This window comes from Apteryx mantelli, chromosome 15 (genome assembly GCF_036417845.1).
Source record: "Apteryx mantelli isolate bAptMan1 chromosome 15, bAptMan1.hap1, whole genome shotgun sequence".
NCBI classification, from domain to species: domain Eukaryota; kingdom Metazoa; phylum Chordata; class Aves; order Apterygiformes; family Apterygidae; genus Apteryx; species Apteryx mantelli.
Window position 1 is genome coordinate 25,708,735 of NC_089992.1, and position 25,944 is coordinate 25,734,678.

Genomic DNA, 25,944 nt, shown 5'->3' on the forward strand with positions numbered 1-25,944 from the left:
CGAGGCTGTGGCCGGGTGGCATCCTGCCCAGGGGCAGGGTGGCCCAGGCTCAGGCCACGCTGTGCTGCCTGCTCTGCCTGTACGGCTTTGCTTTTGCGTTAAAACAGATCCATCATGAGTTTGCTTGCTTCCACCTCCCTGAGCGAGCCAGCCTGCTCTTTGTCAGCTCCCTGTCCTTTATATTACTTACAGCTCGCGCCTATATGTCATCTGCGGGCTTTATCTGCAATGATTTTATGTTCTCCGCTAGTCATTGGTAAAAAATGTCGAATCGCGCAGGGCTGGGAGCTCCAGCAGCCACGGGCGCGCTCCGTCACGAGCGCGGCTCGCAGGTACCTCTGAATCGGGCGTGTTGGTCAGCCGGTTTTTAATCCATTTAACGCGTGTCCCATTGATTTGATGTATTCTGGTTTCTTAATCCAAATGTTATGTCGTACCCAGTCAAAAACACGCCGAGATCCAAGCGTGTGGAATCGGCGGTTTATCAGCCAAACTTGTCGCCTTGTCAAAATATGCCATCAGAGGGATTTGTTAAAATCGCTTCCAACGGAGCTGTATTGCCCAGCAGAATTTGTATTTTTCTCCTTTAATTCTGCATTAGTGACGTCGTTTACAGTTTTGCCCAGGAACGAACAGGCTGACGCACCTACACTTCCCTGGTTTGTTCTGCTTCCTCCTCCAAGTCCTGGCAGCCACAGTAAAGCTGGTTTTCCCACCCTCGGGAACATCATTACTGGTCCAGGGTGTATTGAAAATCAGCATCAAATGCCCAGGAAGCCTTTTAGCCAGACCTTTAGAAAATTTTGGCAAAAACTGACCTGAATTTGTTAATTGTAGATTGTCAGACTCAAGTTCCTGGGGCTCACCCTCGTGGGAGAAGCGTTTCATCATTTCTCTATCGTGCTGTTCCGCGGGATTGTTTCTTCCCCCAAACCAGCAGCCTGCACTGAGGAAGGGGAGGCCGGGCTGACTAGTTCGCTGGCACAACACGTGCCGTTTCCTCAGGGCGGCAAAATGGCTCTCCTTGCTGCTGAGTGCTGGCCTGCGGCTCGGGGACGCCCCACCCGGCTGTCCACCCCTCCGTTGGCCTTGTGGTCCTCCTTGCTTTTACATTGCCCATTGCTGTTCCCGCAGCTCCGCGCGGCAGGGGAGATCCCTCCGGCTCTCCGTGGCTCCCTCCTCTCGCATTCGTTGCGCGGCCGCGGGAGGTAAATTATCCGTCTGGTCCCTCTGAGCCAAGCCAGCCACGTGGGATGGAGACCCGCGGGTCTCTAGTGAGATGTCCTTGCCTGCTCCTCCTGACTGTTCCTGTCCTCCTGATTGAAATCTTTCTCCCAAGTGATTTTGCACGTAATTTGCTTCTAGCTCGGTGAAACTGGCCCTTTGGCGGGAGCCGTGCCGCTGGCGGGAGATATACTGCAGCCGTGCCTCACCCCGCTGGCACATAACGAATGTAGCCGAGCCGTGACCGCTCGGACATCGTCGCATTAAGCTGTCCTCCTGGCGCATAAAACTCCCTCCTGCCGCTCCGGTGCTTTCTGAGTTCGGGGCTGCCATCTGTAACGTTGGCAGCCGGCGGGATGCCCTGCTCTGGCACGGGCCGTGGGGCCTCGGGGGCAGCGTTCTCCACCAGGCTGTCCATCCTGCCCGAGGACGGCCGGTCCCGCGGGGTGGCTCTTTCCCAGGTTTCTGTGATACACCAACATTGAATTTATGCTGGTGCAGGAATGATTCCTCATGTCCATCACGTTATGGGTGCATCAGCCATTAACGAATTCCTTCTCTTCATCTCCTTTGGTGTCGTGATTAACTTTAGCACTGACATGTTGGCTGTGCGCTAAATGAAGGTTTATATATTCATTCTTCTCATCCCCCTTTTCCTATGCTTTAAAATCCCTCCGGTTCCCTTCTCGCCTGCACCTGCCCCACAAGTCAGAGAAATGGAGCAACGGCCCCCCAACTGTGCCTTTTTACCGCATCCCACCTACTTAGCCAGGGGGTTGGGTCACACGTCTTCCTTGCCTGGTTGCCAGAAAGCCTCTCAAAAAATCAGAGCTCACCTTCAGTATCATCGTCTTCAGATACTCCTTCAGTATCCTTCCGAAACCAGCTGCAAATGTGCATGGAGCACCATCGGGAGCGGTCACCCACCCTAACGCCAGTTGATTTATGAGATCCCACTTGGGAAACCTGTTTCACGGTGGTCACGTCATTAAGGGCCGTGGAGATGGCACCATCCTGGGCTCTGCCCATTCTTCCTCTGCTCAGGCCAGGAGCGCGGACAGGGTACATGGCTTCGCGGGGATCTTTTTTATGGTGTCTCTGAATGTCTCACAGGTCAGGCTGTGGAGGCCAGTCCCTCGCACCTCTCCTTTGACCGCTTGAATATTAAGCATCGGTGTTTTGTGGTTTCCAAGTTGAGAACATGACAATGATGGAAAACTCCCTCTGTGGAAAGGGAAGAAGAAAGCAGACATTGCATGAACGAGAGTCCGAAGCACACCGCGGTCGCGCCTGTGTGCTGTCTGTAGTTCTGCCCTCCTGTCCGTGCGTGGCTGGTTGCAGCTGGGGATTACTGGGTCATGTGCTCCTCTGCCCAGATGCTTCCTCACCCTCTGCTCTCATCGGTGGTGTCCCTAAGCGCTACCTCCACGACGGTGATGTACAACCATGATATGACTGGCAAGGACTCCTAGCCATGGGCCAGCGCTCCTCAGACCACCTAACACTGCTGGCTACAACTTCTCCTATCTAAGCTAACACACAGGCTAACTAAACCCTTGAAAGATACCCCTGGACTGAGACCACCTGAGGGGCAGGTCCTGAGCCAGGTACGTCCCTGCGTCTGCCTGGCGGTTACAGTCCTGCGATTGCAGCGCAGAGACGAAGAAGCCCTTGGTCGTGCCACACTCTGGGCCCGTTTGCATGCACGACCTGGTCCCTCTGTGGACATGGAGGCTCCCAAGTCCTGGCTTTCAGTTCCTCGCAGGTTCGGGTGATGCCTTCTGAGCGCAGAGACCTAACCGGGCTCTGGGGTGAGGATTTACAGGGCTGATCTCCAACAAGACTGTTCTGCCCAATTATACAATAAATAAAACTTCTTAATCCCGACAGGAGAGCTAACCCACGGCAGCGCGTTCTCTTTAGAGCGACTTTATATCCAGGCGAGATTTACTGTGTTTCGAGAACATCAGACTTCCATAAATTAGGCGCTGCGCGGCTTACCCTGTCTGAAGGTTTCTGTGCCTCCTGCCCCGCTGCTTGGGTGATTTCTGCAGTGACTCACACCAGGGAAACGCTGCCGCGCTCGCGGAGCGGAGTCTATTTATGGCCGTACAACTCGATTGTTCTACTCGTTTGGGCAGGCGACACGGTGTTTCGGGCTGCGCCTCCCCCGAGACCCTCTCCTCGCAAAACGCGCCTGGCCAAAACACTCGGATACGCAGCCGGGGGAGCAAGCGGGCCTTGCGGGTGCCGGCGCGGGCCGTTCGGGGGACCCCTGGGCGCCGGGCTCTGGGGACGGGAGTGGAGGCCGGCGGGGATGCGCCGTCTCCTGAGGGGGAAGAGGGGCCATGGAGCGGCTGGGGATGGGGGTTTTCGGGAGGGAGTCGCACCAGGCCTGCGCACGGAAACCCTCCGGCCTGGGGCTCCGCCGCGTCGAGCGCCTCTTTCCCGAGGGAGGGTTTGGGGATTTGTGACAGTCTGGAGGGCGCCGGCAGAGCCCCCGAGGAGCAACCAGCACGCGGAAAGTGGCTGCAACAAACCGCGACGGAGAAAGGCGGGAAAGCTCCCGGGGGAGATGACCGGAGCAGGCAGCTGTAAACCCCGCGTGTGCCGAGGGGAGGCCGAGCTGGCGGGAGAGAGGGAGGCCGGCGCGGTGCTCCGGGGCAGGGGGCGAGGCGCTGACACCGACCCCGGCACGCCCGAGGCACCCGGCGCGGCCCGTCCCCTGCTCTGAGGTGCCGGCCGCGGCGGCGCCGGCTCCCGGGGGGAAGCGATCCACTTTCCGGGCTTTGCCCCCCACCCCCGGCAGGTCCTGGCGACGCGGCGCCGTTGCGGCCCCCGGCCCGCCCCCGCCGGCTCCGGCTCCGGCGCCGCTCTCCGCGTTTTCCCGCCGCCGCGGCCCGGGCTTTGGCGCGCGCCCGCTTTGTGCGGCCGCGCCGCGCCCCCGCCCGCCCCGGGGCCGCCGCCGGGCCCGGCCCTGCCCGCCCCGGCCCGGCCCACCCCGTCGCGCCGCGCCTTTGTCTGCCGGCCCCTCCCCTCCCCGCAGGTCGTTTCCTCCCCGGCGGGGACCCCTCCACGTGCATATTCATGGCGGGGCGGGCCGGGGCGGGGCGCCGGGGCCCCGCGGGCAGCACGTGGCGCGGCGCCCGGTGCCCCCGGCCCGGCGGCGCGCCCCGACCGGCGCCCGGCAGCCCTCGCGCGGGGCCGGGCTCCGAGCCCCCGCCATGCGCGCCGCGCCGGCCCCGGCTCCCGGCCCGCCGCCGCGCCGCGCCGGGTTTTCCGCCCTGCTGGCGGAGGGCGGCGCGCTCCGGGTTTTGGGCGCGCTCCGCGCTCCGGGTTTTGCGGCGCGCCCAGCGGCGGCTCCCGCTCCGGCTCCGCGCTCCGGGTGCGCCGCGGCGCCGCGTCCCCGCGGAGGCGAGCGGAGCCCGGAGCGCGGCGGCCGCGTCCCCCGCGAGGCGGACCCCGGCGCGGCCTGCGCGGAGCGCGGCGCAGCGGCGCGGCGCGGCCCGGCGGCGCGGCCCGGCGGCGCGGCTCGGCGCGGCGGCATGGCGGCCCCGGCGCCCGGCCCCTAGCTGGCGGCGGAGGCGGCGCTGCGAGCCGCGCGGCTCCATGGAGGAGACTTAGGGCAGCCCGGGACGGGAGCGCAGCCGGGTGAGTGTGACCCCGGGCCGGCGCCCCCGGCGCCCCTCGGGGGAGCCGCCCGGCGGCGGGGCCGTCGCCTTGCCCGCCCTCCTGCGGGCCGGGGCGCCGCTCCGCCGCGGCCGTGGGGGCGGGGGTGCCCTCGCGCGCCGGGACGGCGCTGCGGGGTGGCGGGGGGGCCCCTGCGGCTGCGGGGCTGGGAGCCCCTCGCGGGCCCCCAGTGTGGCTGCGGGCGTCGGGCGCCCCCGTGAGCCCCCCCTGGGGTGTAGGGGCTCCCCCTGTGCGGCTGTTGGGGGCTGGGATCCCCCCAGGGAGGCCGCTTGGGCTTCGGGGCCCCCCCCGTGTGACTCCTGGGAGTTGGGGTTCCCCGTGGGGCACCCCTGGGGATTGGGGACACCCCCCGTGTGACTGTTGGGGGGTTGGGGATCCCTCATGGGACGCTCACTGTGTGACTGGTGGGGGCTGAGGTCCCCCATGGGACACCCCTGGGGAGTGGGGACCACCTGTGTGACTGTTGGGGGGTTGGGGTCCCCCAGGGGGCACCCTTGGGGATTGGGGACACCCCCTGTGTGACTCTTGGGGGGTTGGGGTTTTCTCATGGGACACTCACTGTGTGACTGGTGGGGGGTTGGGGTCCCCCGGGGGACACCCGTGGGGTTTAGGGACACCCCCTGTGTGATTGTTGGGGGGTTGGGGTCTCCCAGGGGACACCCCTGGGGATTGGGGACACCCCTTATGTGACTGTTGGGGGGTTGGGGTTCCCTGGGGGGCACTCTTGGGGTGTAGGGGCACCCCCTGTGTGACTGTTGGGGGCTGGGGTCCCCCATGGGACACCCCTGGGGATTGGGGACACCCCCCGTGTGACTGTTGGGGGGTTGGGGTTCCCTCATGGGACACTCACTGTGTGACTGGTGGGGGGTTGGGGTCCCCCAGGGGGCACCCTTGGGGATTGGGGACACCCCCTGTGTGGCTGTTGGGGGTTAGGGTCCCTCATGGGTAACCCTTGGGGTTTAGGGGCACCCCCTGTGTGACTGTTGGGGGTTGGAATTCCCTCATGGGACACTCACTGTGTGGCTGTTGGGAGTTGGGGTCCCCCAGGGGACAGCCCTGGGGATTGGGGACGCCCCCGTGTGACTGTTGGGAGTTGGGGTTCCCGCATGGGACACTCACTGTGTGGCTGCTGGGGGCTGAGGTCCCCCATGGGACAGCCCTGGCGTTTGGGGACCCCCGTCTGTGACCGCTGTGCGTTTGGGGAGGTCCTCTCGCTCTCTCCATGGCTGCGGAGCCTGGCGGACGCTCTGTGGCAGTTGGGCCTGGGGGATCCCCCGTGTTCTCCCCTGGAGGCTGTGGGAAAGGGGGACCCTGGCGGGGCTGCATGCGTGGCGGGGGAGCGTGCGGGATGGAGGTCGTCGCCTGGTGCGCGGGAGGCCGCGATCCCATCCCTGTGGGGTGTCCTGGCCCTCCCGGCGTGGTTGCCCTGTGTCTGGGGGGGTAGGGATCCCCCATGTTTGAGTGCTCAGAGCACGGCCCCCCATGCGAGCACACCTTGGCGCTGCCCACCGTGCTGGCGGTGGCCGGGCAAGGCTTGGGAAGGAGATGTTGAGGGACGAGGTGTCCAGCCCGGGACTGAACTGCGGCGGTGGGACGCTGCACGCGCGTGTGCGGGGGAAGGTATAGGGCCAAACGCCTGAGCTAGCGCCCTTACGTCCTGTCCTGGGGAGGTGGCACGTCGCTGTGGCGCGGGGATGTGGTTACCTGAGCCCGGGAGGGTGCCGCTTGGTCAGGAGCCCCCGCACCTGGCGAGCGAGCCCTTGATCTCCAGCTCTGGCACTGGGATCCTCGCGGGTGCGTTTCTCCCTCTCTTGACCCCGTGTCTGTTTGCCTTGTGCAGGGAGGCTGTAAAGGACTTGAGGAGCTGGAGAAGTGCCTGGTGGGTGGCAGTGCTGCCACTCCAAGCCTTTCCTCTGTTTGCAGTGCAGGTTTGATCACAGCTTTCTGAAGAGACTAATTTCCTTCTCCCCCCTTGGGCTTGCTGAGGAGGAAGAACACCTGACCTCTGTGTACATGTGACACAGGCGACAGCTCAGAGCAGTTTCGGGTTCCCAGCACTGGGCGTGCGGCGGTGGGGGGGTGGTGGTGGGAGGACACAGCCCCTTTGGGGGATTTTCTCAGCACAAATCACAGAGGATTAAACTCTCCTAAGAGCATCTACCCAAACACAAGTTGTCTCTGGGGGGGGAAAAACAATCCTGTCTCCGAGTGCAGCTTCTCGTGGATGCTGGAGGCGCTGGTGTGTGGAAGTCGGAGTCCTAGGCAAGCACTTGAGCTCTCCTTAGCTGCCCTTAATTAAGGGCACTTTGGAGTGGGCCTCTTGGGCCTCTGTTGTGCTGGCGAGACTGTTAATGAAGCACAAATAACTGTCCTTCGAGCCTTGACGCCGCTGTTTCGGAGCCCGCTTTCGAGGGCGCGCTGGGCCGCCGGGGCGGCTCGTCCGCGCGGAAGGGGCAGGGCGATGCCGCGGGAGCGCCGTGGAGCTGGCGGAAGGTGTGTTTGACTTCACTTGCGTCCCCTCTCGCGCAGGAGTGGGGCAGGGCCCCCGGGTAGGCTGGCCCCCGGCCAGGGGAAGTGTCAGGATTGGAATATAACTCGCGCGGGGCTTATCTTGGCAGCTCCCCGCTCCCGAGCGTGGCTTCTTTTCAGTCCTTGGTTGCAACAGGAAAGGCAAGCGTCTCCGGATGACACTAGTTTGGGCTGAAGTAAGTAACAAAGTGGCTATACTGGTAACACGTCCAATAAATGCTCCGGTTTTATCCGAGTGAAATGGAGGGGTGAGAACTGCTGCTCCGGAGATAAAGCGGCTCTCTCTGCCGCCCATTGTGTACACAGGGAAGGTCACCGGTTCAAGTCTTGTCTGTGAGACTTGGCTCTCTTCCATCTCCCAGCAGGCCTTTTTTTTTTTTTTTCTTCCTTCCCCCTGTTCTGGGTAGGCCCTTTCCATTGGGTGAGGTGTTACACAGACAGATTTTTTTTTTCCCTTTTTTTTGTGATGCACAATGAAGAGCTCACGGGGCCCTTTTTCCCCCCCCCCCCTCCAGAAGAATAAGGATGCCGGTGTCGGGGCTGACTTTCATACTCCAGCACAGCCCGTCTTCGTTCATCGTGCCCCGCGCTAAGGGCGGCAGCGATGCTTGCGCTCGCGGCCTCCCTTGTCTGGACATCCTCAGGAAAACCTATTTCCCTGCTTTGTGTGATGACTCTGGCATAGGATTATGCTGCACATTTCTAGCTCTTTGTTGGCAGTACGTAGCCACACGCAGCACTCAAAGAATCCAGTCAGCTTATTTTATTGATTAGCTTTTTGAACAGAATAATTTATAATTTATTATTTTGGAGCCATTTTGGTCTTGAAACAAAAATCCTTATCCTTTTATAACCTCTTTAATCCACTAGCAGTCTCTCGGCTCCCTGCATATCTGCGGGGTAGAGCTTGCGAAGAAGAGAGACACGCACAAAACTGGGAGTTTGGCCATCTCTGTGGTGCAAAAGGACAAGTATGTAATGTTTTATCTAAACTGGCCTCGCTGTTCAGGACAAGGGCTCTGAGCCAGTTAGAGCCACCAGAGGAAATTAATTATCAAGCAAGTTGTAATGATCTGTAATTGTGTATGGCCAGGACACTGGGATTTTTTTCAAGCTGGACTCTCTGACTTCATTTCCATGGAAGGGTTTGTGTTGTGCGAGTCGCCATTAGGCTGCGTGTCACTTAGTGGGGGTGCGCGCGTGTGTGTATACACGTAGGTGTCTCTCGTAATACAAGCGTTACCCTATTGCTGTGGCCTTTGTGCATATTGAATACAGTGAATATTCTTTTTTTGCAGAGTGTGTCTTAGAGGGAGAAGCTGTCGTGAATAAGGAGTATTCATCCATATGTAGCCCTGTGCCTTGGTCTGGGCGGTAGCTGCAAATAATTTCTCCTTCTTTGCATCTTAGCTGCCGCCTGACTTGTAGGATGCCTGTGTGCACAGCATATGCTTCTGGGTCAGAACTCTGCCGTCTCTGAAGCTCTTTCTTTTAAATCAGTAGTCTATCTAAAAATGCATCTTTTCATGAAGAAATGTCACACTAAGTATAAAGGCAGTCAAGGGATTCTCATGCTGTGTTGGAGCTACCTAACAGCTTGTATATCTTTATTATGTATGAATAAGAAGGAAGGGCCAGAGTTCAGTTAGTCTTGTTTATTCTTCTTGAGAACTGGGCCAAATTGAATTTAAATTTGCCCCTAGATTATATTGGCAGTGGTTTTTTTTGATTCTTTGCATTTTGCATAAATTATAGTTGTTTTAGAGAAAACCAAAAGCTGCCTCCTATTTCTAGTGCTTCCGTGTGGGCATCCCTACAAAAACAAATCGATGTCGATGAGTTGTATCTGTGTAATCGTGGACTGTGACAAAGGTTGGAGAGCTGAGGCTGGGGTTGCGTTCCCAGAGCTCAGCCATGTAATGAAGGCAGTTGAAGATCAGAGTCGTGTGTTGTGTCTGACGCTGTGATTTATCTGGCATTTCCTGGGTGTACGCTGCCTGAAAAGGGATCTTTCTTTGCTTGCTCATCAAGGAAACAGGAAGAGCTGGGCTGTATCATGTTGCTCTTGACCTTGGGCTTGGATGGGCTTGAACCAGGGCTTGTGCAAAGCGTTCAGGGCAAGGAAGTGCCTCTGTGTTCACGTCGCACCCAGCGCAACGGGTCCCTAAATTCAGATTAGGGCCTCTGGGCACTGATGCAATAGTAGTCACAGATGTAATGCAGTAAGCCTCTTAGTCCCCTTTATCCCGAGTATTATGTAAATAAGACGGTATTTATGGTTCCAGGTATGTTGTTTCAGGGATGCGTGACACACTGTGTGCGCAGCTATGCCCTTTGAGTGTTGACACTGCTCCTTCTGGCTCAGTTACCTGGCTTTCAGCAGGGACCTGCTTAGGGGAGGTCGTGGGCAGATGTTCGCACGGAGCAGATCACATGCCTCCTCCGTAACAAAAGGAGGTGAGGCCGCAGGTGACCTTGCCAGAGGCTGGTGACAGTTTAACTGTACTTGGTTGCTTGTACACAGTGAATTGATAGGCAAGCACAAGCTCTGGAATAGAGTACAGGAGATGAGGTGGTTTCCCACAGAGGGTTCAAGGTGAGCCCTCCGTTATCTTTGCAGGTTTGTTGCAGGGTATGGACAAATGTTTCCCTAACCTTTGGGTTGCTAGAGTCACGTGAGTCTGTTCCCAAACTTGCCCTGTGTCCCCACCTGCCACTTTCCTCAAATGTTCTCCAGGGTGATAATTGTGGAAGGGAATAAAGCTGACAGCTGTTTGTGGAAAGCTTTTCTGGTAAGTTTGCAGGCAGAGACCTCTTAAAAGCACCCAGAGATAGCATGGGCTGTGTTAGTCTGGAAGTCTCCAGTGACACCTTGTTTCTTCTGACGCTGCGTGGGCACGTCGTGTGCTCTCCGGCTGTGAGGAGAGCTGGTCCCTTCTCAGTGGAGCTTGGCCGCTAATCTAAGAAAGCCATATAGTTTGGGCTCTTCTTCTGTGGTGATACTGGCCAGAGAAGAGGATGATGCTGTTGCGTGGGGATATGTAACTCTAGCAGGTTTTTGGGGATATGGGAGGGATATGTCAAGGAGCCCGAGCTGGGTGTGAAGGGTGATTTGTGAGATGCTTTGCTCGCGTGACAGAAAGGGGTAGGTAGGTGAGACAGCTCTGAGGATGTGGGTGCCGTGGGAGCTCATTTCTGGCCACGTGTAGCCTGCTGGACCGGTGCTTTTGCCACCACAGAAGCACCCCAGGCATTTCCGCCCAGCAGCTGGTGTGCTGGTCTGGAGAAGCAGTCGTTCCACGTCCCCGAGCCAGGTTTGTTGGGATGAGGAAATGATGCAGCTTGGTTTCAGGGTACTGTTTGCTCAGGGCAGCAAACAGCTTTGTGCGAAAATGTGCTGAGGGCCAAGTCCTGAGCTGCTGACTGCCGGATGGTGGGAGGGAACGTTAGGCAAAAGGTCCCTCTGTTTGGGCCCAGGTTCTCATGTTGAAGCAGCTGTTGTTGCTGGGTGTTGAGGCCAGTCCTGGGCTGGATAATCCTTCTCTGAGCCAGAGAGGCTTTTCTGATACTCTGAGAGCGCTGATGTGGATTCAGGGCTTGAGGAGCCAGGAGACCCACACGGAAAGAATCAGACGCTTGTGGAGTAATTCACCACTCTCCTTTTGCCTTTCCTCCTCAGAAAAGCACAGCAGTGTCCCTGGTTCTTCCCAGCTCTTGGCTTTATTGCTGATATGCTAGTGGGGTGCCTCATTGCCTCGCTTTTTGATTTACATTTGGCAGGGTGAGCTAGTTCAGGAGCTGATCCGACGGGGAGCCGTTTGTTTTCTTTGGTGGGGTGGTGTTCAGCTGGGTCACTTGGCTGCACTGACTCAACCTGCGGCTGTAGCCCTGACACAAGGAAAGGAGAAGGATGTGACAGGGACATGACTTCTTTCAGTGGCAGCTGGCAATTGCATCAAAAATGCACTTTCCTACTAAATGGGCTCCGTGCCCTGTGGTGTAAAGTGGTTTCAGATAAAAGGATAAGTTTTTTCGCTTGGACAGATGTACAGTAAAGGAAATAGGGGGTGGTTGCCTGCCTGCGTGAAACTTGCTGTGTGACTTTAGTTGCTTGTTTCATTTATCTTTTTAAACGTACAAATTTCTTTAAAGGAAACGCCTATTCCACTTCTGGGTTTTGGTGAAAAATCTGTTTTCTAGATGAAACCAAGACACTGGTGCTCAAGCTCAGCTGAGTCTTTTGCGTGCAAAAGACATTACTGACTTACCTGCTAAAACATCAACTCAGATACCTGGTGTGAGATACCTCTCTCTCTATATATATCTGTAGACACCCACACACGTATGTTATGAGCATATATGTTATACTTACATGTATGTGTAAATATATACAAGGATGTGAGCATATGTTTGTGGATGAATAAAGGTTCTTTAAGGAGAATCTTGATGTTTTGTATTTAAACATTAAATGCTCAACCTTTGCATTTCATTTCCTTGTTTATGGAACAAGAAAAGAAACAAAAAGGGCAGGAAACAGAATGTTGTCCTTCTCTGCCACTCCTTCCCTGAGCGCGCTGTGGACACAAAAAGGTTTTGCAGCATCGCAGATTTTCCCTTCAAGCTGTTTCTGGGCCTGCTTGGCCTCTCTGTTCTGACAGCTGAAAGGATGATATCGTTGTAGTGTTACATCGTGTGTGTCGTCTCGTCTCTTTGCACGGATCCAGGGAAGTATTGATAACAAAACAAGGCAGTTTTCGGATGATTTTTAAGCGGCTTGATCAGCCCATTTTTGCTTTTGATCAAACGGATCATTTCTGGCTTGAACAAGTCCAAAGGTTTGGTTCCCAGTTAGTGCTGAGTTCCTAGTCCCTTTCTGACAGCAGAAGGGGCAGTTCAGCAGAAGCCTGTTTTGTAACTTTTAAGTGAGTGAAAATGAGGTGTTTAATCACTTAACTAATGTTAACCACTGTGAATTCAGTTGAAGAGGTAGAGCTGTCTGTGCTAATCTCCAGAATTAGTGGTCCTTCCCTAAAGATTTACTAGCAGATGCTATGGTGAAGTTTCTTGTCCTGGAGACTTCCATGGTGTGTGTGCTTTTTCTTTTTCTTTTTTTTTTTTTTTTTTCCCCCCAGCTTCTTATAGGTACCTTCCGCAGTGTTTGACATACTGCCACAAGTAATTAAAACTGAACTTCAACTAACAAAATAGGCCAAGTATACTTGGATGCCTCATTCTCGCTTTTTTTTTTTTATTGTATTCCTTTATGCGCTTGCTAATTCACAGAATTCTGTAATTTGCAATGGGTCATTAGTGCGAATTAGCAAGTTTCTGATGTATATCATAGCTTTGCAAATGTGCTTTATTAATCTATGAAACACACCTATTTATTATCCCTCCCTTAAGAAAAAAAAAAAAAAAAAAAAGGCTGAAGGAAGTTCTTGGCCTGCTATTCCCTGTGCTTGGATTTGTCCCTGCCTGTGCATATGCCTTCCCTTCTCCTTCGCTTTGCAGTCTGTTTGGTTTCTCCCAAAGTGTTTCCAGGCTGATGGCTTGACAGCAAGAGAGATTACAGCTGTAGGTAGTCTATATTCTTCTGCTGCAAATGAAGCCGCAGCTAGTGCTAGCCAAGGTGCCCTAATTGGTTATTGAATGAGGGGGAATTAAAGGCATTAGTAGGTGAAGTGGCAGGTCCTTCATTTTTGGAGCAGTGATGTTCTTCCTTTCCTAAAGCTTAGGAAACAGCCAAGGCTGCCTGTTTGCTCCTCTCCTGTGGAAGAGGAAAAAAAGAGGGGGGGGGGGAAAAAAAACCCCAAAATACCCTAGGAACTGGCCTGTCTGCTCTCTGCACTTTCTGGGAGCAGCCTAGGAGTGAGCGTGCGGCAGTTTCTGTTCTTTTTGAACGGGCTGCCGCCGAGGCGGCGTGGAGCGCTTTGTGCTGCACTTCCCTGGCCCTTACCCCGGCGTGTGCTGTGTGGCTCTTTCATGTCGAGATCAAGGCAGAACTGCAGCTGGAAGCTGTTGCTTTGGTGGTCGGAGCGCTCGGTTTGATCGCGCCAGTTATCCGCCTTGAGACGGCGAAGACGGAAAGCGGGAGTTAACTTCTGTGCTGACTCCTCTCTGCCCAAGTGCCCTCCCAGCGTGCACCCGCGTGCTCTGCCTGCTGGCGCCTGCTATGCAGTCGGTAGTTCTCCTTTCCTGCTGTCCCTGCTCCGAGCAGGATCCCCTTTGGAAACACGCTAATGGCTGTAGCTGTTAGAGCCCCAGCTCAGCTCCTCTTCCCTGCCTCTTCTGGGTGCGCGGTGGGGTTGGGGGAGCCTACGATTACCTGGAGCTGCTGCGTGCCTTGTTATTGTGCAAGCGTGGCCTTCGGCTTGTAATTTGGCTGACTCGCCCTAGGGCTCCACGGTTGCCGGATCCCACGTGGGGCGAAAGACGCGTAGCATCGGGCTGTGCGCTCACGGGGTGGCCGGGAGTGAGGCCGCGGGTCTCTGCGAGGAGCCTTCGTTGCCTTCCGCGTCCCACAACGGAAGGGTACAAATAGCTTGTTTGGACCTGCCCGGTCGGCTCCCACCGAGTCGGGGCTGCTGCCAAAACTGCAGGTGTGTTTTTTGCAACCCCACTGGTCACTATTGGATGAACAGAGGAAAAGTGGGAGCTCCTCTTTTCTGGCAATTACTCCAGTGGTTACATGTGCCTGTTCAGTGTCTTTGGTCTTTGCCGGCACTTCCGACTGATATTTTGGGGATCCCTCCTGATTACGTTTATCTTACTGCTTCCTTTTGCTCCTGACTTTTGCAGGTTGTTGGCATTCTTCCATCCAGCATGGAGCTTTATCTGAAACTTGTAAGCTGTTTGGATTATTTTTAAATGTTCTCTGGCCTGGTCCTTCTTATAGGCTGTGCTTTGGGACAGGCCGCTGATTCAGATATCATTAAGCCAGTTTAAGCCTCTAATAAATCAGTTCATCTCTGCACTGGGGTTGGCAAGGGTGTAACTAGACTGGTTTTTAAATCTGCGTAGCTGCATTACTTCCAGTTTCCTAATGGAGTCCAGCCCTCAATATGAGTGAGAATCAAACCCCAGATTTGTCCCGTATGTCCCTATGGGAAGCGTCACAACGCGTAGCGCAGGGCCGGTCAAATGAATTTGCTCAAATGTGCTGTTTTGAGTGTTTGGTGTTATTTTGATGAGGGTGATCCCTCTCCGCGGCCGCGGCGCTGGAAGGCGTGTGCTTGGTGCGGTGGGTCGGTAACGCCGCGACACCTGCAATGGGGCAGGTGTGCACGGTAGCGCATGGGGGGCGCCGGATAAGCAGGAGGATACAGGTCTTGGGTGCCGGCGGTGCTGTAAGTCTAGCTGTTGTTAAACCATCATGTGCAAGCCTAGGCCCTGCAGTTGCACAGTGTTGTCTTCCAGGGTGCAGACGCAATGGTGAGGGGTAAAACCCTGCTCAGAGTTCCCAATTTAGGTTAGATCTAAAAACCGAGAATGTAGGAAGGAAGTTGGCTTAGTCATTTTACATACCGAACACTTTTTCTCCCACGGCATATGGGTTTTTCTATTCCTCTTTCCCAGTAAAGCCAAATGTTAAGAGCGCTGGGCACCAGCTGATGTTTATGGAAGTGGATCCGAGTGCTGAGTTTGCCGGTAAAGCTCTTGGCTGTTCTCAGCTGTCAGAGATTTTGAAGTCAGGAAAGTCGCACCTGCGGGAGGAAGTCTAGCCCATTGCTTCCGGACAGGCGGCCTACAGCTAGCCGCTGTCTGGAGGAACAGTCATCTGAGCCACCTGCTTGAGACTCACCGTGGTATCACTGGGGGACTCCTAACCCTCCTCAGGAAGAGGAGCGATGGCTCGTTTCCTCCGCGCCGGAAGGCAGATGCCTGGGAAAGGGAAGTGCCTTGCATACGGTGGTGCTGCGAGAGGCGTAAGACGTGCCGGCCGTGCTTTCGTGTGCACCGTTTGTGCCCAGTTTACCTCTAGTCCATGCTGCTGCTTCATCCCACTGCTGTGACCTTCCTGCAAACATGGATCCTGCCTGGCTGGAGGCCCTTCAGCTCTCTGTGGGAGCACTGAGAAGCTGAGGTTTGTCTGCTGTCCTTCAGAGGAACGAAATGAAATTGCGCTTGGTGCCTGAGGCATGGAGACTTTGTGGGGGTCTGTAGGTACTGGTGAGCCTTCTGTGTTAGCCAAGTGCTGTGCACTTGGGTGAAGTTCCACTTGCTGTTAGTTTTCATGAAATATGAAGCTCTGGACTTCTCTATGTATTGGCGGAGGAAATCAGAGTTGCCTTTTATTCAGTACGTAGGAAGGTAGCGTAAAAAATGCAAGGGTTGAGAGACATCAAAATCGAATAACTAAATCTGAAGAATTTTAAGCTCTTCAGGTACACAAACAAAAAACCATGGCTCTGCTGATGACGCTTCAAAGAGTGACGGGAGGATTAAAGGAAAAACTTGTTCCAGTTTTTGCTATTTCATAATATCAGGGAAGGCCTGAAATTTTTTCCTCCTTTTTGTTTCCCCCTTTCTGTGTGCCTCACATATCGGTGACGTCGCTGCTGGTTGTATTTGGCTTGTTTGGCGTTCAGGGAAGCATGTGCAAGTATAGGGGGGTCTGCAGAAGGGTGGGTTTGCTCTCTTGAATCTCATTCAAAAGCACTGGGGTTTTCAGCCTTGGACCAAATTTCTCCGAAACGTCTGTTTGGCATTGGAGTTAAATAAGCGTCAACAGAAACAAATGCTGAGTTTCAGTGCATCTGGCGAAGCTTTTTCTTCAAACGCAGCCTGGCTCAGATCTAAGGCTCTGTGCCCTTATCTTGTATTTATTATTTTGCTGGACATCTTTGTTTGTAACAGTCTAATTGAATGTTGCTGTAAAGGTCACGTTTTAAGGTTATGAGCAGACGGAGGTGGCCGTGAGGGTGAGTTCTGATCCTAACTGCGGTTTTTGACTGATGATGAATGTTGTGTTGACAATTGTGCATGTAAAAATGCTGGTTGGTGCTAGGCGGGTGTTGCGACTTGATAGCTCTCCTGAACTTTGCTCCAGGCAGGGCTGTGGCGCCCTGGCAAAATTGCCCAGCCATCCGTACACTAAAAAGGTCTTTGCTCATCTCTCCCATCTTTCTCCATCTCCAGCTTCTTCCAGTGACCTCGTCCATCCTGTTTCCGTAACGCCTGTATTCCAAAATTTCAGGCTTTTCTAAGGAATGCCAACAAGTGAGTCATGACTTACACGTTGTCCTGTGTCAGGTTCATTGCTGGTGTAGAGGCCCAGCCTATGGAAACTCTGAGTCCTGGCATAAGTTTCTCTACTGGTAACCAAAGGATCGGAGTGCATTGCATGCTGGAAGATGTAGTCTTTGTGGGGTGCACCTCCATATTGAAAAAAGAAGGGTGGCTCCATTTTATTCAAATTGGGTTCAGCCTACTCGCCTCCGGCAGGGTGCCAGCGCGAGGCTGATTAGCCCGGGAGCCCCCGAAGTTTCCCCAGCGCCTTCTGCGAGCGAGGAGGCAGCGGCAGCTAGCGCCTCCATGCAAATCTGGGTTAATTCCCCATTTAACAGCTTGTTTTGAAGCCCTGCATTTGAGCTTGTTTTGCAACATCGCGGACTCCCACTGCGTGGACGTGATGGAGGAACCCTGGCCCTGTCGGGTGGCAGTTCTGGAGGGTGTCATGGCAAATCTCCTTTGTCTGCTACAGCTTGACTGATGTATGGGGGAGAGCAAACCCTCCTCCCCTGCGTGATTTCTTGAGCTGAAAGCAGCAAGTGAGTGAGGAAGCTCCTTTGTGCAGATTTCTCCGTCTCCTCTTGTGCATGCCAGCTGGCTCTCATTCAACATTTTTTTTTTTCCTCTTTTTTTTCTTTTTTCTCCCCCCCCCCCCCCATCTCTAGAGAGAGGGGGCGGGGAGAAAGGGAACATCTTAAAAAGAGAGCTGCAGAAAAGACATGGGAGTTACTTAACAAAAATCCAACCCAAACAAGCCCAGCTGGGGGATTACAGCCGCGGTGCTAGGAGCCGAGCAGAGAGCGAGCGCTGCAGCTCGGGAGGGGAAGGCGCGTCCCCTCCGACTTTCTTTAGTCGTAAAAGGAAACAAAAAAGGGATCTGGTGTGGAGGCAGCGCACGGGGAAAGCTGCAGGCTGCCTGCCAGCGATGGATGGCGGGAGAAAGGGCCTCTCAGCGCAGCGTCCCCCCCCGGTCCTGCCGCGGCCTGTCTGCTGCAACCGCAGGGGCTCGCTGGGGTAGCTCTGGTGGGCTGCAGGGAGTCGTTTGGGGCCATGGCGGGGACCGAGCTTATGCTTTTCCGACCGTGCTTTACCTCAGCTGCCGACGGCGTGTCGGCCTCCCACGCACGTTCGCGGGGCTGCCTGGAAGCAAGGGTGCGTTTGCAGTCGGGGATCAGGCCCGGTGGTTAGCCGAAATACTCCACTCCCTGCCTTTGCCCTCCTGGAGGACCCGCCTCGTACAGGAGGTTTTTTTCCGTCGTCTTGGCCGTTCCTTCTCGCGGGCATTCCTGAAAGTTAATCAGGGTGAAAATTGCAGTCAGTCATGTCTGGAAGCCACCAGAGGCTGATCCTGGAGCGCCGCAGCCTCGAGCACATGGGTATGAGACAGTCTTTCTCCGTGTGGGCCGGTCGCCTTGTTGCCAGGAGAAAAGCTTTCTCCTGCCTCTTGCCGCCCTTGGGTGTTAAATCATTCCCCGATTTGGTTTCCTGCCCTCTGGTTCCCCCGCGAAAAGCCGGAGCGCTGCAGCCGCCTTGGGTTTGCTGAGGAGCATCCCGTGTTGTGTTTTAGCACAAAGAGTCGGGGCTCGTGCGGTTTCCTAGCTCCCTGCTTGGTGCTTTTTTTGAAGTGCTCCCTGGCTCTGTTTGAATAGCTCTCTCTAGGTGTGTTTGCAGTCGGCTGCTAGCTCCGAAAGTGAACTTTCAGGTTTGTCTCTAATACGTTGGCTCCTTCCCAGTGCGTAGATGTGGATTGTAGAGGTCTCGGCACCTAATGGAGCTGAATTATTCATGTCTGGTGCTGTGTGTGTGCAGCATTCCCAAGCAGAAAGCTGTCTCCTTGTAGGATCTGTGCTCCAGGACTGCTCTTAAAATGCTTTGCTGGCAGGTCTCCAGGCCAACAAGTGAGCACATGCTTTTCATGTTGTGCAGGGATCAATCCTGCAATGGCAGGAGGTAAGGGGAAGGACAAAGTTTATAGCCGAATCAATCTCTCCGCTCTGTTTTTGCGAGCTGCCGCGATTTGCGGTGGCGTTACTCTCCTCTTAGCACAGCGCGGAGGATCTGAATAGCGCCCGGCGCCTGCGGTCCTTCACGACCTGGAGGGTTGTGCAAAGCAGATGGGGGGGGGGGGGAAGCGACCCCCCCTCCTGTCGGCTGTGGACTGCGGTAGCCAGGGCTTCTCCTACGTGCTGCTCGCCCTGCTCAAAATGGGGACGGTGCTGCAGGTTGGGACCCAGGGGGGTCTCGCTAGTGAGAGCGTTGCCCTCCGGAGAGGGCACTCATCCAGCAGCAGAGACCGAGTGTGCAAGGGGAGGCCTTTGGAGAGCAGAAAGCAGGAATTAGGACAGGAATTTAGGGGGGGGGAATTTTTGCTGAGCTGTAGGAAACGCTTTAGACCTACGTGCCTGGGATGACTGGCAGGGGAATGACCCCAGAATTGCTTACGGGGGTCGTTCTGCCCCAGCCTGGAAAGGGCTGGTCTCTCACCTGGTCTCTCTTTCCGCCACAGCGGTGGGCAGCGTGTCCTGAGCTCCCTGTGGTTTGTCTCCTGCCTTGCTCTTAGCCCGACTCTGCCTTTGCTCCTGTCTTGCAAATTCAGCCTGTTCTCATTTGTCCTGTCTGTGGTTCTCTCGCTGCCTCCCTGCATTAGCAGACCTCAGTCTCCCTTGACACCTCCTCCGCAGGGTGAATGTAATTTCCTCTTGTTTTCTAAACCTTTGATTGCTCCTGTCTCTCTAATCTCCGGGGACCCAGTGGACTTCTGGGCTCCTTCTTTTTTTTTTTCTTTTTCCTTCTGTTGCAGGAGGAATTAGCAAATGTTGATGGCTGCCGAGCTGTTGACATAGCTTTGGACCAAAATCCTGCTCATCTGCTCCCTTTATTTATATGTATTATATATATACACACACATACACAAATGTGTGTGTGTATCATATTTATGTGCATAGGCACACTTAAAAAAAGGAAATATATAAATGTATAAAAAGATGAGCTCCCTGGTGTGAGCTGGGAGCTGCCCAACCCCATACTGTGGGCAGTCACGGTGCAGGCGGAGGAGTTGCACAGTGTGACTGTTGCTGTTGTGATGTAGCTATGCAGATCTTCCTATAACGTTCTTCAGACTATTAGGCCATACCTTTGCCTTTTTATCCCCGTGATTTGAATCGGATACGGCCCTTCACGCGCTCCAGCCTCGGCAGGGTGAGTAGTCATGGGCAGCTCCCCTGCTGAGTTGAGGTTGGGCCTCGTCATCTTCCAGTAGTTCCTCTGTGTTGGTCCTACTCAGCAAAAGCATGTTACCGAATCCTGTTTGCATGTGGAAGGCAGTGTCTGGCTGGCTCCATTTTTAACGTGCTGCAGCTGGATACCATGCCTGTCTTTGGGCTGATCCGTTCCCTGGGAGGGGACTGTTACAGGCTAAAAATCTGGGCCATCCGACTCATTATCAGCTTTGCCCATCTGGACAAAGGAACCGCTGAGGATCTGTGGCACAAAGGAAGCCCAGAGCGCTCTGGCACTGCTGGCCAGAAGCTCGCTGTGGGAGCACGCGGCTGCTGGGGCGCTTCGCGCCGCTGCGCGCTGCCCTTGTTCCGCCGAGCAGCGGTGGGGAAAGGGGAACGAAGCCGTCCTCGGGCCCCTCCGTCCCTCCCCAGGCCGGCCCGTGTGGGGTGCAGCCCGTCCGCCTGATCCCGGGCTGTCTGCCTGTGTTCCTCTAGCTGTTCGGCAAGGCTGGCTGAGGAAAGGTTGGGCTCCGGAGAGGCGGGTAGATGGGAGCAGCCAGTGGGGTAGGGCTGGAAGCGCTGCCTGCTCTGCCCACCCCAGGCTGGGAAGTGGCTGCTCGAGGGTGCCGGGGCGAGAGAAACACCCGGGGTGGCTCAGGAAGCCGTTAGTGACTCCAGCACACAACGTAATCTCCTGATTCTGCACTTTCTCTTGTCGCTGAAAAGAGAGGTCAGTGCTTTTCATTTCCAGCCTGCATGCTAGCCCCCGGCTCCTGGGGTTAAAAATCTCCGTAATGACCTGTCAGAGAGTGGATTATTAGCTGTACAGAGCCGGGGATGCTGTGGGGAGCAGATGGAAAATGGTCTGGCTGCTGCAGCCTGTCTGATGAAAGAATCCTTGGCATTTTTACAGTGTTTGCATCTCTGGAAACGCACCATGAAGCTGCTTTCCAGGCTCCTGCCTGCCGGGGTTTGGAGAAATTTGTATGTGTGTGTGTTTTTGCTTTTCTCCCCCTTCCCGCCCCCCCCTTTCTTTAAGTCACCTGGTTTTGAAGTGTTGCTTGTAAATAGTAACAGGACTCACCAGGCCTTGAGCTCAGCAGGATAGGGGAGGACAACGGCACTTGAGAGGAGCTTCATCCAAATGGGTGGTCAAGGATTTTTCAAAAGAGCTGGGAAACGGCTGGCTGTGTGACTGGGGCCGGGTGGCTGCTGGGAAGAAGCTGTTTCATGTGTTAATTATGTCTCGTAAATGTAATTGCCACTAGCTAATTTCGGTGAGTGACTTGGGCGCTTTTTTGGTTTGTGTGGGGTTTTTTTTTTTGTTTTCTTTACCCCCATCGCTGTCTCCTTGGAAAAGGCAGCGTACAATACATCTGAAAGCCTGCCCTGTGTTGTAATGAGAGCGAGTGACCGGAAAGCCTAGAGAAGAAATTCTGGGCTAATTGGGGTCTGCCGTGGTCCCCCCTCGTACCTGCGGTTCTGCCTGCGGGAACCTGTGCAATTCTGCCCCTGCCCCTCATCCCAGCCTTGATTTCCCATCGTTTTAGCCTGCCGTTCATTTAATCTTGTTAGAGGTTGTGGCGGTGCGATGCTGTGGCCAAATCGTCCTAAAGCGAGGGGCCGTGTTTTGCTCTTTTGGTGCAAGGCCGAGACGAGCGCTGGACTCGCGAGATGGAGAGCTGGTGTCTTCCTCTGTGAATTGGCCTTCAGTGACTGCTCGGATGCTTCCAAGTGCCGGTCGTGTTGCAGGCACTTTGAAGCTGGGATTTATTTCCCACCAAGGCACTAAACTTCTCTGGCAAGTGGCCCTAGTCCCTTCCAGCGAGGCTGGCTTGGAGAGGAGTCCCCCCAAGCAGCCCCTGGCGGTGGGTGGCATAAGCAGGAGAGGAATCAATCCTCCATCCCAGGGGCAGCACGCAGGGAGCGCTCAATAATTCAGAGGGAAATGGCGAGCAGGGAATGTGTGAGTAATGTCTTGTTGGAGCTGAGAGCTGTGACCTGCCAGGGCCTGTATTGATTGAGGGACTGATGCCAGATGGCTTCTGCTGCGGGGACAGCCGAGGAGGTTGCCAAAGAGCCCCGAGCTGGGATGCTGCGGGGATGCAGGCACTGGGGCCACGGAGGCAGCAGGCTGAGCGGAGGCTGCGGCGCTGCGTTAGACCTATCAGTGCTGTGTTAGACCTGTCGAGGTCAGGCTGGAGTCTGGTGCAGGTTTTGGGAAATTTGGGGGTTTCATTCCGCCAGGACAGTGGGAAACTGCTCCACTGAGAGCAGCGGGTCTCGCCACGTGCAAATTGACATCAGTCCTGGAAATCTTAAAAGTTAGTGTAATTGATCTCTCTGTGGAACAAGGGAAAAGTGGGAGTATGGTCTGAGGAGGGACCTGGCACATATCTGCCGTGTAGGGACAACCGAACCCAGGTCCCTTGATGGTACATGAGTGCAGGCCTCTTCTGCCTGCACATGGGTGTGCTAACAAGGGCTGGTCCGCAGCAACAATTGAAGCACGTTTGCCTTTCTTGAAAAGTTGTTGGATGCATCTGGGACTGTTCGCATGTAACATTCTTCTCTTTGCTCTCCCTTGCAGCAGCGATGCCGTCACCTGGGCAGACCCCGACCGCTGGAAGCCTGAGGACATAGGTGCAGCTGCTGCTGTGAACCCGAAGGGTGTGGAGGCAAGGAAGAGCCTTGAACCGTGAGGGAGCCGTTAACTCTAAGATGTCCTTGAGCAGCGGAGCTTCCGGAGGGAAAGGAATTGATGCGAACCCAGTTGAGACGTACGACAGTGGGGATGAATGGGACATTGGAGTAGGGAATCTCATCATTGACCTGGACGCTGATTTGGAGAAGGATCAGCAGAAATTGGAAATGTCGGGCTCCAAAGAGGTGGGGCTCCCAGCACCCAACGCGGTGGCTACCCTGCCTGATAACATCAAGTTTGTGAGCCCAGTGCCAGGCCCACAGGGCAAGGAGGGCAAGTCCAAGTCGAAAAGGAGCAAGAGTGGCAAGGACAGTGGCAAGCCAACCCCAGGGACCTCCTTGTTCACTCCCAGTGAGGGAGCTGGTGGCAAGAAGGAGGCTCAAGGACGCTCTGGGGACAGCGCAAACTCTGGTGGCTTGGTGCCTGCCGTCACCCCGAAGGGCTCGGAGAAATCGGCCAAGGCATCTCGCAGTGTGGCCGGCTCCAAGAAGGAGAAGGAGGGCAGTTCATCCAAAAGCAAGAAGGAAAGGAGTGAGGGTGCGGGGGCTCCATCGGAGAAGGAGCCCAACGTACTGCAGCCCCTTGCCCTGGCTGTGAGGGTGGGACAGTATGATGGGGGCCAGGGGACAGAGCCTGCTGCTGCCGAGCAGCTTGGGAGTATAGCTATTGACACAGGAGCTGCACTCAATCCCTTGGGAGTTAAGTCGGAACTGGAGGATGGGGAAAGTGAGTGCCGGCAGCTGAAAAAGGTCAAATCGGAGAAGGTAAGAGAGATTGCTGCGTTGTTTGTGGGCGGGTGGAGGCAAGGAGTTGCCACTTGACTTTGGCAGCTGCTCCAGCTCCCTGCTTTGGGATGTGCCACAGTGCGTGGCGAGGGAGTGGGAAGTTACGCTGGAACGGCGTGTCTTTGGAAGTGCGAGGCAGTTTGCAGCACCCCTGGGTGCTAACAGTAATTTATGTGGCAGGTTCTTTCTGCTTCTGTCGAGAAGACGACTTGGTAGTGCGACGTGCTGGGCTCTGGAAGCAGTGATGGGAAGGCACTGTGCAAGCGGAGTGCGGCTTCCAGGAAACCCATGCCAACCAGTTACACTGTGTCATTGTTCATTTAGGTACAATCCTGTCATAACCTAGAGGAATACGGTTTCTTCGGTTCCTCGTTGAGTCATGAGGATTCAAGTGTTAGGAATCTCTGGCAGGAATGTAGTGTACCTGCAGAGCACCGGAAGCAATACCCCAGCCCACTGGGGGCCGTGGCACATGATGGTTTTGTGTGGCACCCTTTGGAGGAAGCCAAGTGGCACTGAGGGCTCTCAGGAGAGGCAGCGGAGGAAGGGGGTCTGTACGTTGAGATGGTGAAGAGCTCTGAGCAGAGGGTTGCAACCCGGGCTGATGGCCTGAGCCATGGCCTAAGCCTGATGGCCACAGTTGTGCTGTGCAGGGTCTGTGCGCCTCGGATTTCTGCTGCTCTGCAGGAAGCGTCCAAGCTAGCAATGAAGACAAGGTGCTGGCTGCAGGTAGACAGGGTCCTGTCCTGTTTCTGTGACATCTACAGCTCCTGGCAGAGCAGGGCAAAGCAGTTCTCTGATCCATTGGCTACTACACTCTGCTTCATGTTGGCCTCATCTTGTGTGTCAGTGATCCCTGTAGCTCCCAGAGGAATTTATTTCTCTGTAGTTGCATCATTTGCAGAGAAGGAGACTTCAATGTGTTAGTAAATGTGGGATCTGTGTGGGTGTACAAGCAAGTACAAGGTGCAGGGATGACAGGAGGTACTGCCTTGCTTCTTGGTCTGCTGTTGGTACGTGGGCTTTGTCCCACTTACAGTGACAATCAGCCTCGGGTCATGGGGTTGCTGTGGGTGTTTTTTGTGTCACTCCTTTGTGAACTTGCAGCAACGCGAGACAGTGCTGATGGCTCGCGGCAAGGCTGTGCCGCAGTTGGACAGGAGCAGCCTACAAATGCCCTTGTCTCTTCCAGGTTGCTGGGGGTGCGAAAACTCTGGCCGCTCCTGCCGGTGGAGTGTGACTGGTCCTGCAGCCAGTTGTCTTAGCGCTGCATGGTGACGGGGGTAAATGGCTGTCTTTCTCGGGAGCAGTTTGAATGTTCCTGCGCTGGGTGACTGTGGAGCAGAGCGGTGAAGCAATTTCTTTCTGTGGCCGCTGGAGCGGCAGGTTGGTTAACTTGTCTCTAGTAATTGCAGTGGCTGACATGATTTCTGCTAGCGAGCGTGGATGAGGGAGCCCACAGTGTGCCTGAATCTGTTCAGACTTGGCTAGAGAAACTCCTCCAACGCCCGTGTTCCCCTTGCTGCCCTACGTCTGCAGCAGGCCTTGGTGCGCGTGTGTGGTGTTGCTGATGTGGGCCCGCAAATCTGAAGCGTCCGAGTGTTAGCTATGTGCCTATGGGTCAGGGAGAAGGGTGCACAGCGCAGTCCTGGCTTTCTGTCTGGGTGAGTGGAAGTTGATGCACGTGTGGTGAACGCTGTGAGCATCTGGAGTAGCTTCGCTCTATTGCTGTGAACAAATGCTTCAGCGTTGGGAGGAAGGACTGTGGGAACTGCGGGGTATTGGATGTGTGCTGTGGTGTTTGCCTAGCTGCAGCCGATGATTCCCCAAAAGGAGTTCTGCTGTGTACCCCATCTTCGGTTTTGGCACTGGGGTCTTGGCTATTGGGAAATAAGAGAAAAGTAAATAAAAATGCAGAGAGAAAAGCGCTGGGCTTGTGCCCTCTGTTTTGATGAGGGATCTAAGGCTTTTTTCTCAACAAGCTTTCATAGCGGTGTTCACTTCTATAGGGTTATCCTGATGGACAGCCATAAAAGCTTGTCCCTTCCAGCAGCTGTATGCCTTTCCAAACTGGTATAATGATGTTTCTATCTCCAAAAAGATAGTGTAAAACATGAAAATGTAGAGAGAAGGCTGGAGAGGATGATCACTTATGGGATGGCTCTGTAAGAGAAGCTACTACATAGGTCAGTACTCTTCAGCTTGGGAAAAACACTCCTGGGGCAGTTGGTTGAAACCTGTAAAATCAAGGAGTGGCATGGAGAAGGTATGTTGTTTCATTGTCCTTTCCAGCAGGAGATCAAGGGTGCATTGAATGAAACTGGGAAGAGGAGCAGGTGCTTTTTTGAATGATGAATTCGTGGAATTCCCTGCCGCAAAGAGGTGTGGATGCTGGCACCTGGATGGGTTCGTGGAGGACGAACCCATTGAGGGCTCTTGCAGGGCAGCATCTGTGACTTGGAAAAATCCCTGAAGGGGAGGTGGAGCCTGGGAAGAAGTTGGAGGAAGTATCACTACGTACTTATTTGTGTTGTACTCCTTCCCGCCGTGAACTGCTGGCAAC

General features: G+C 55.1%; 1 protein-coding gene across 1 annotated transcript in view; it reads left to right on the forward strand.

Annotated features, from left to right (window-relative positions):
* The first annotated feature begins 4,810 nt into the window (after positions 1–4,810).
* The window catches only part of ZNF609 (zinc finger protein 609), a 91,603-nt gene continuing 70,469 nt past the window's right edge, over positions 4,811–25,944 (forward strand). The window contains exons 1-2 of the mRNA XM_067305339.1: positions 4,811–4,875; positions 22,483–23,360. Of these exons, the coding sequence (XP_067161440.1) occupies positions 22,614–23,360 (747 nt within the window). The 5' untranslated portion in view covers positions 4,811–4,875; positions 22,483–22,613. The remainder of the gene's footprint in view (positions 4,876–22,482; positions 23,361–25,944) is intronic.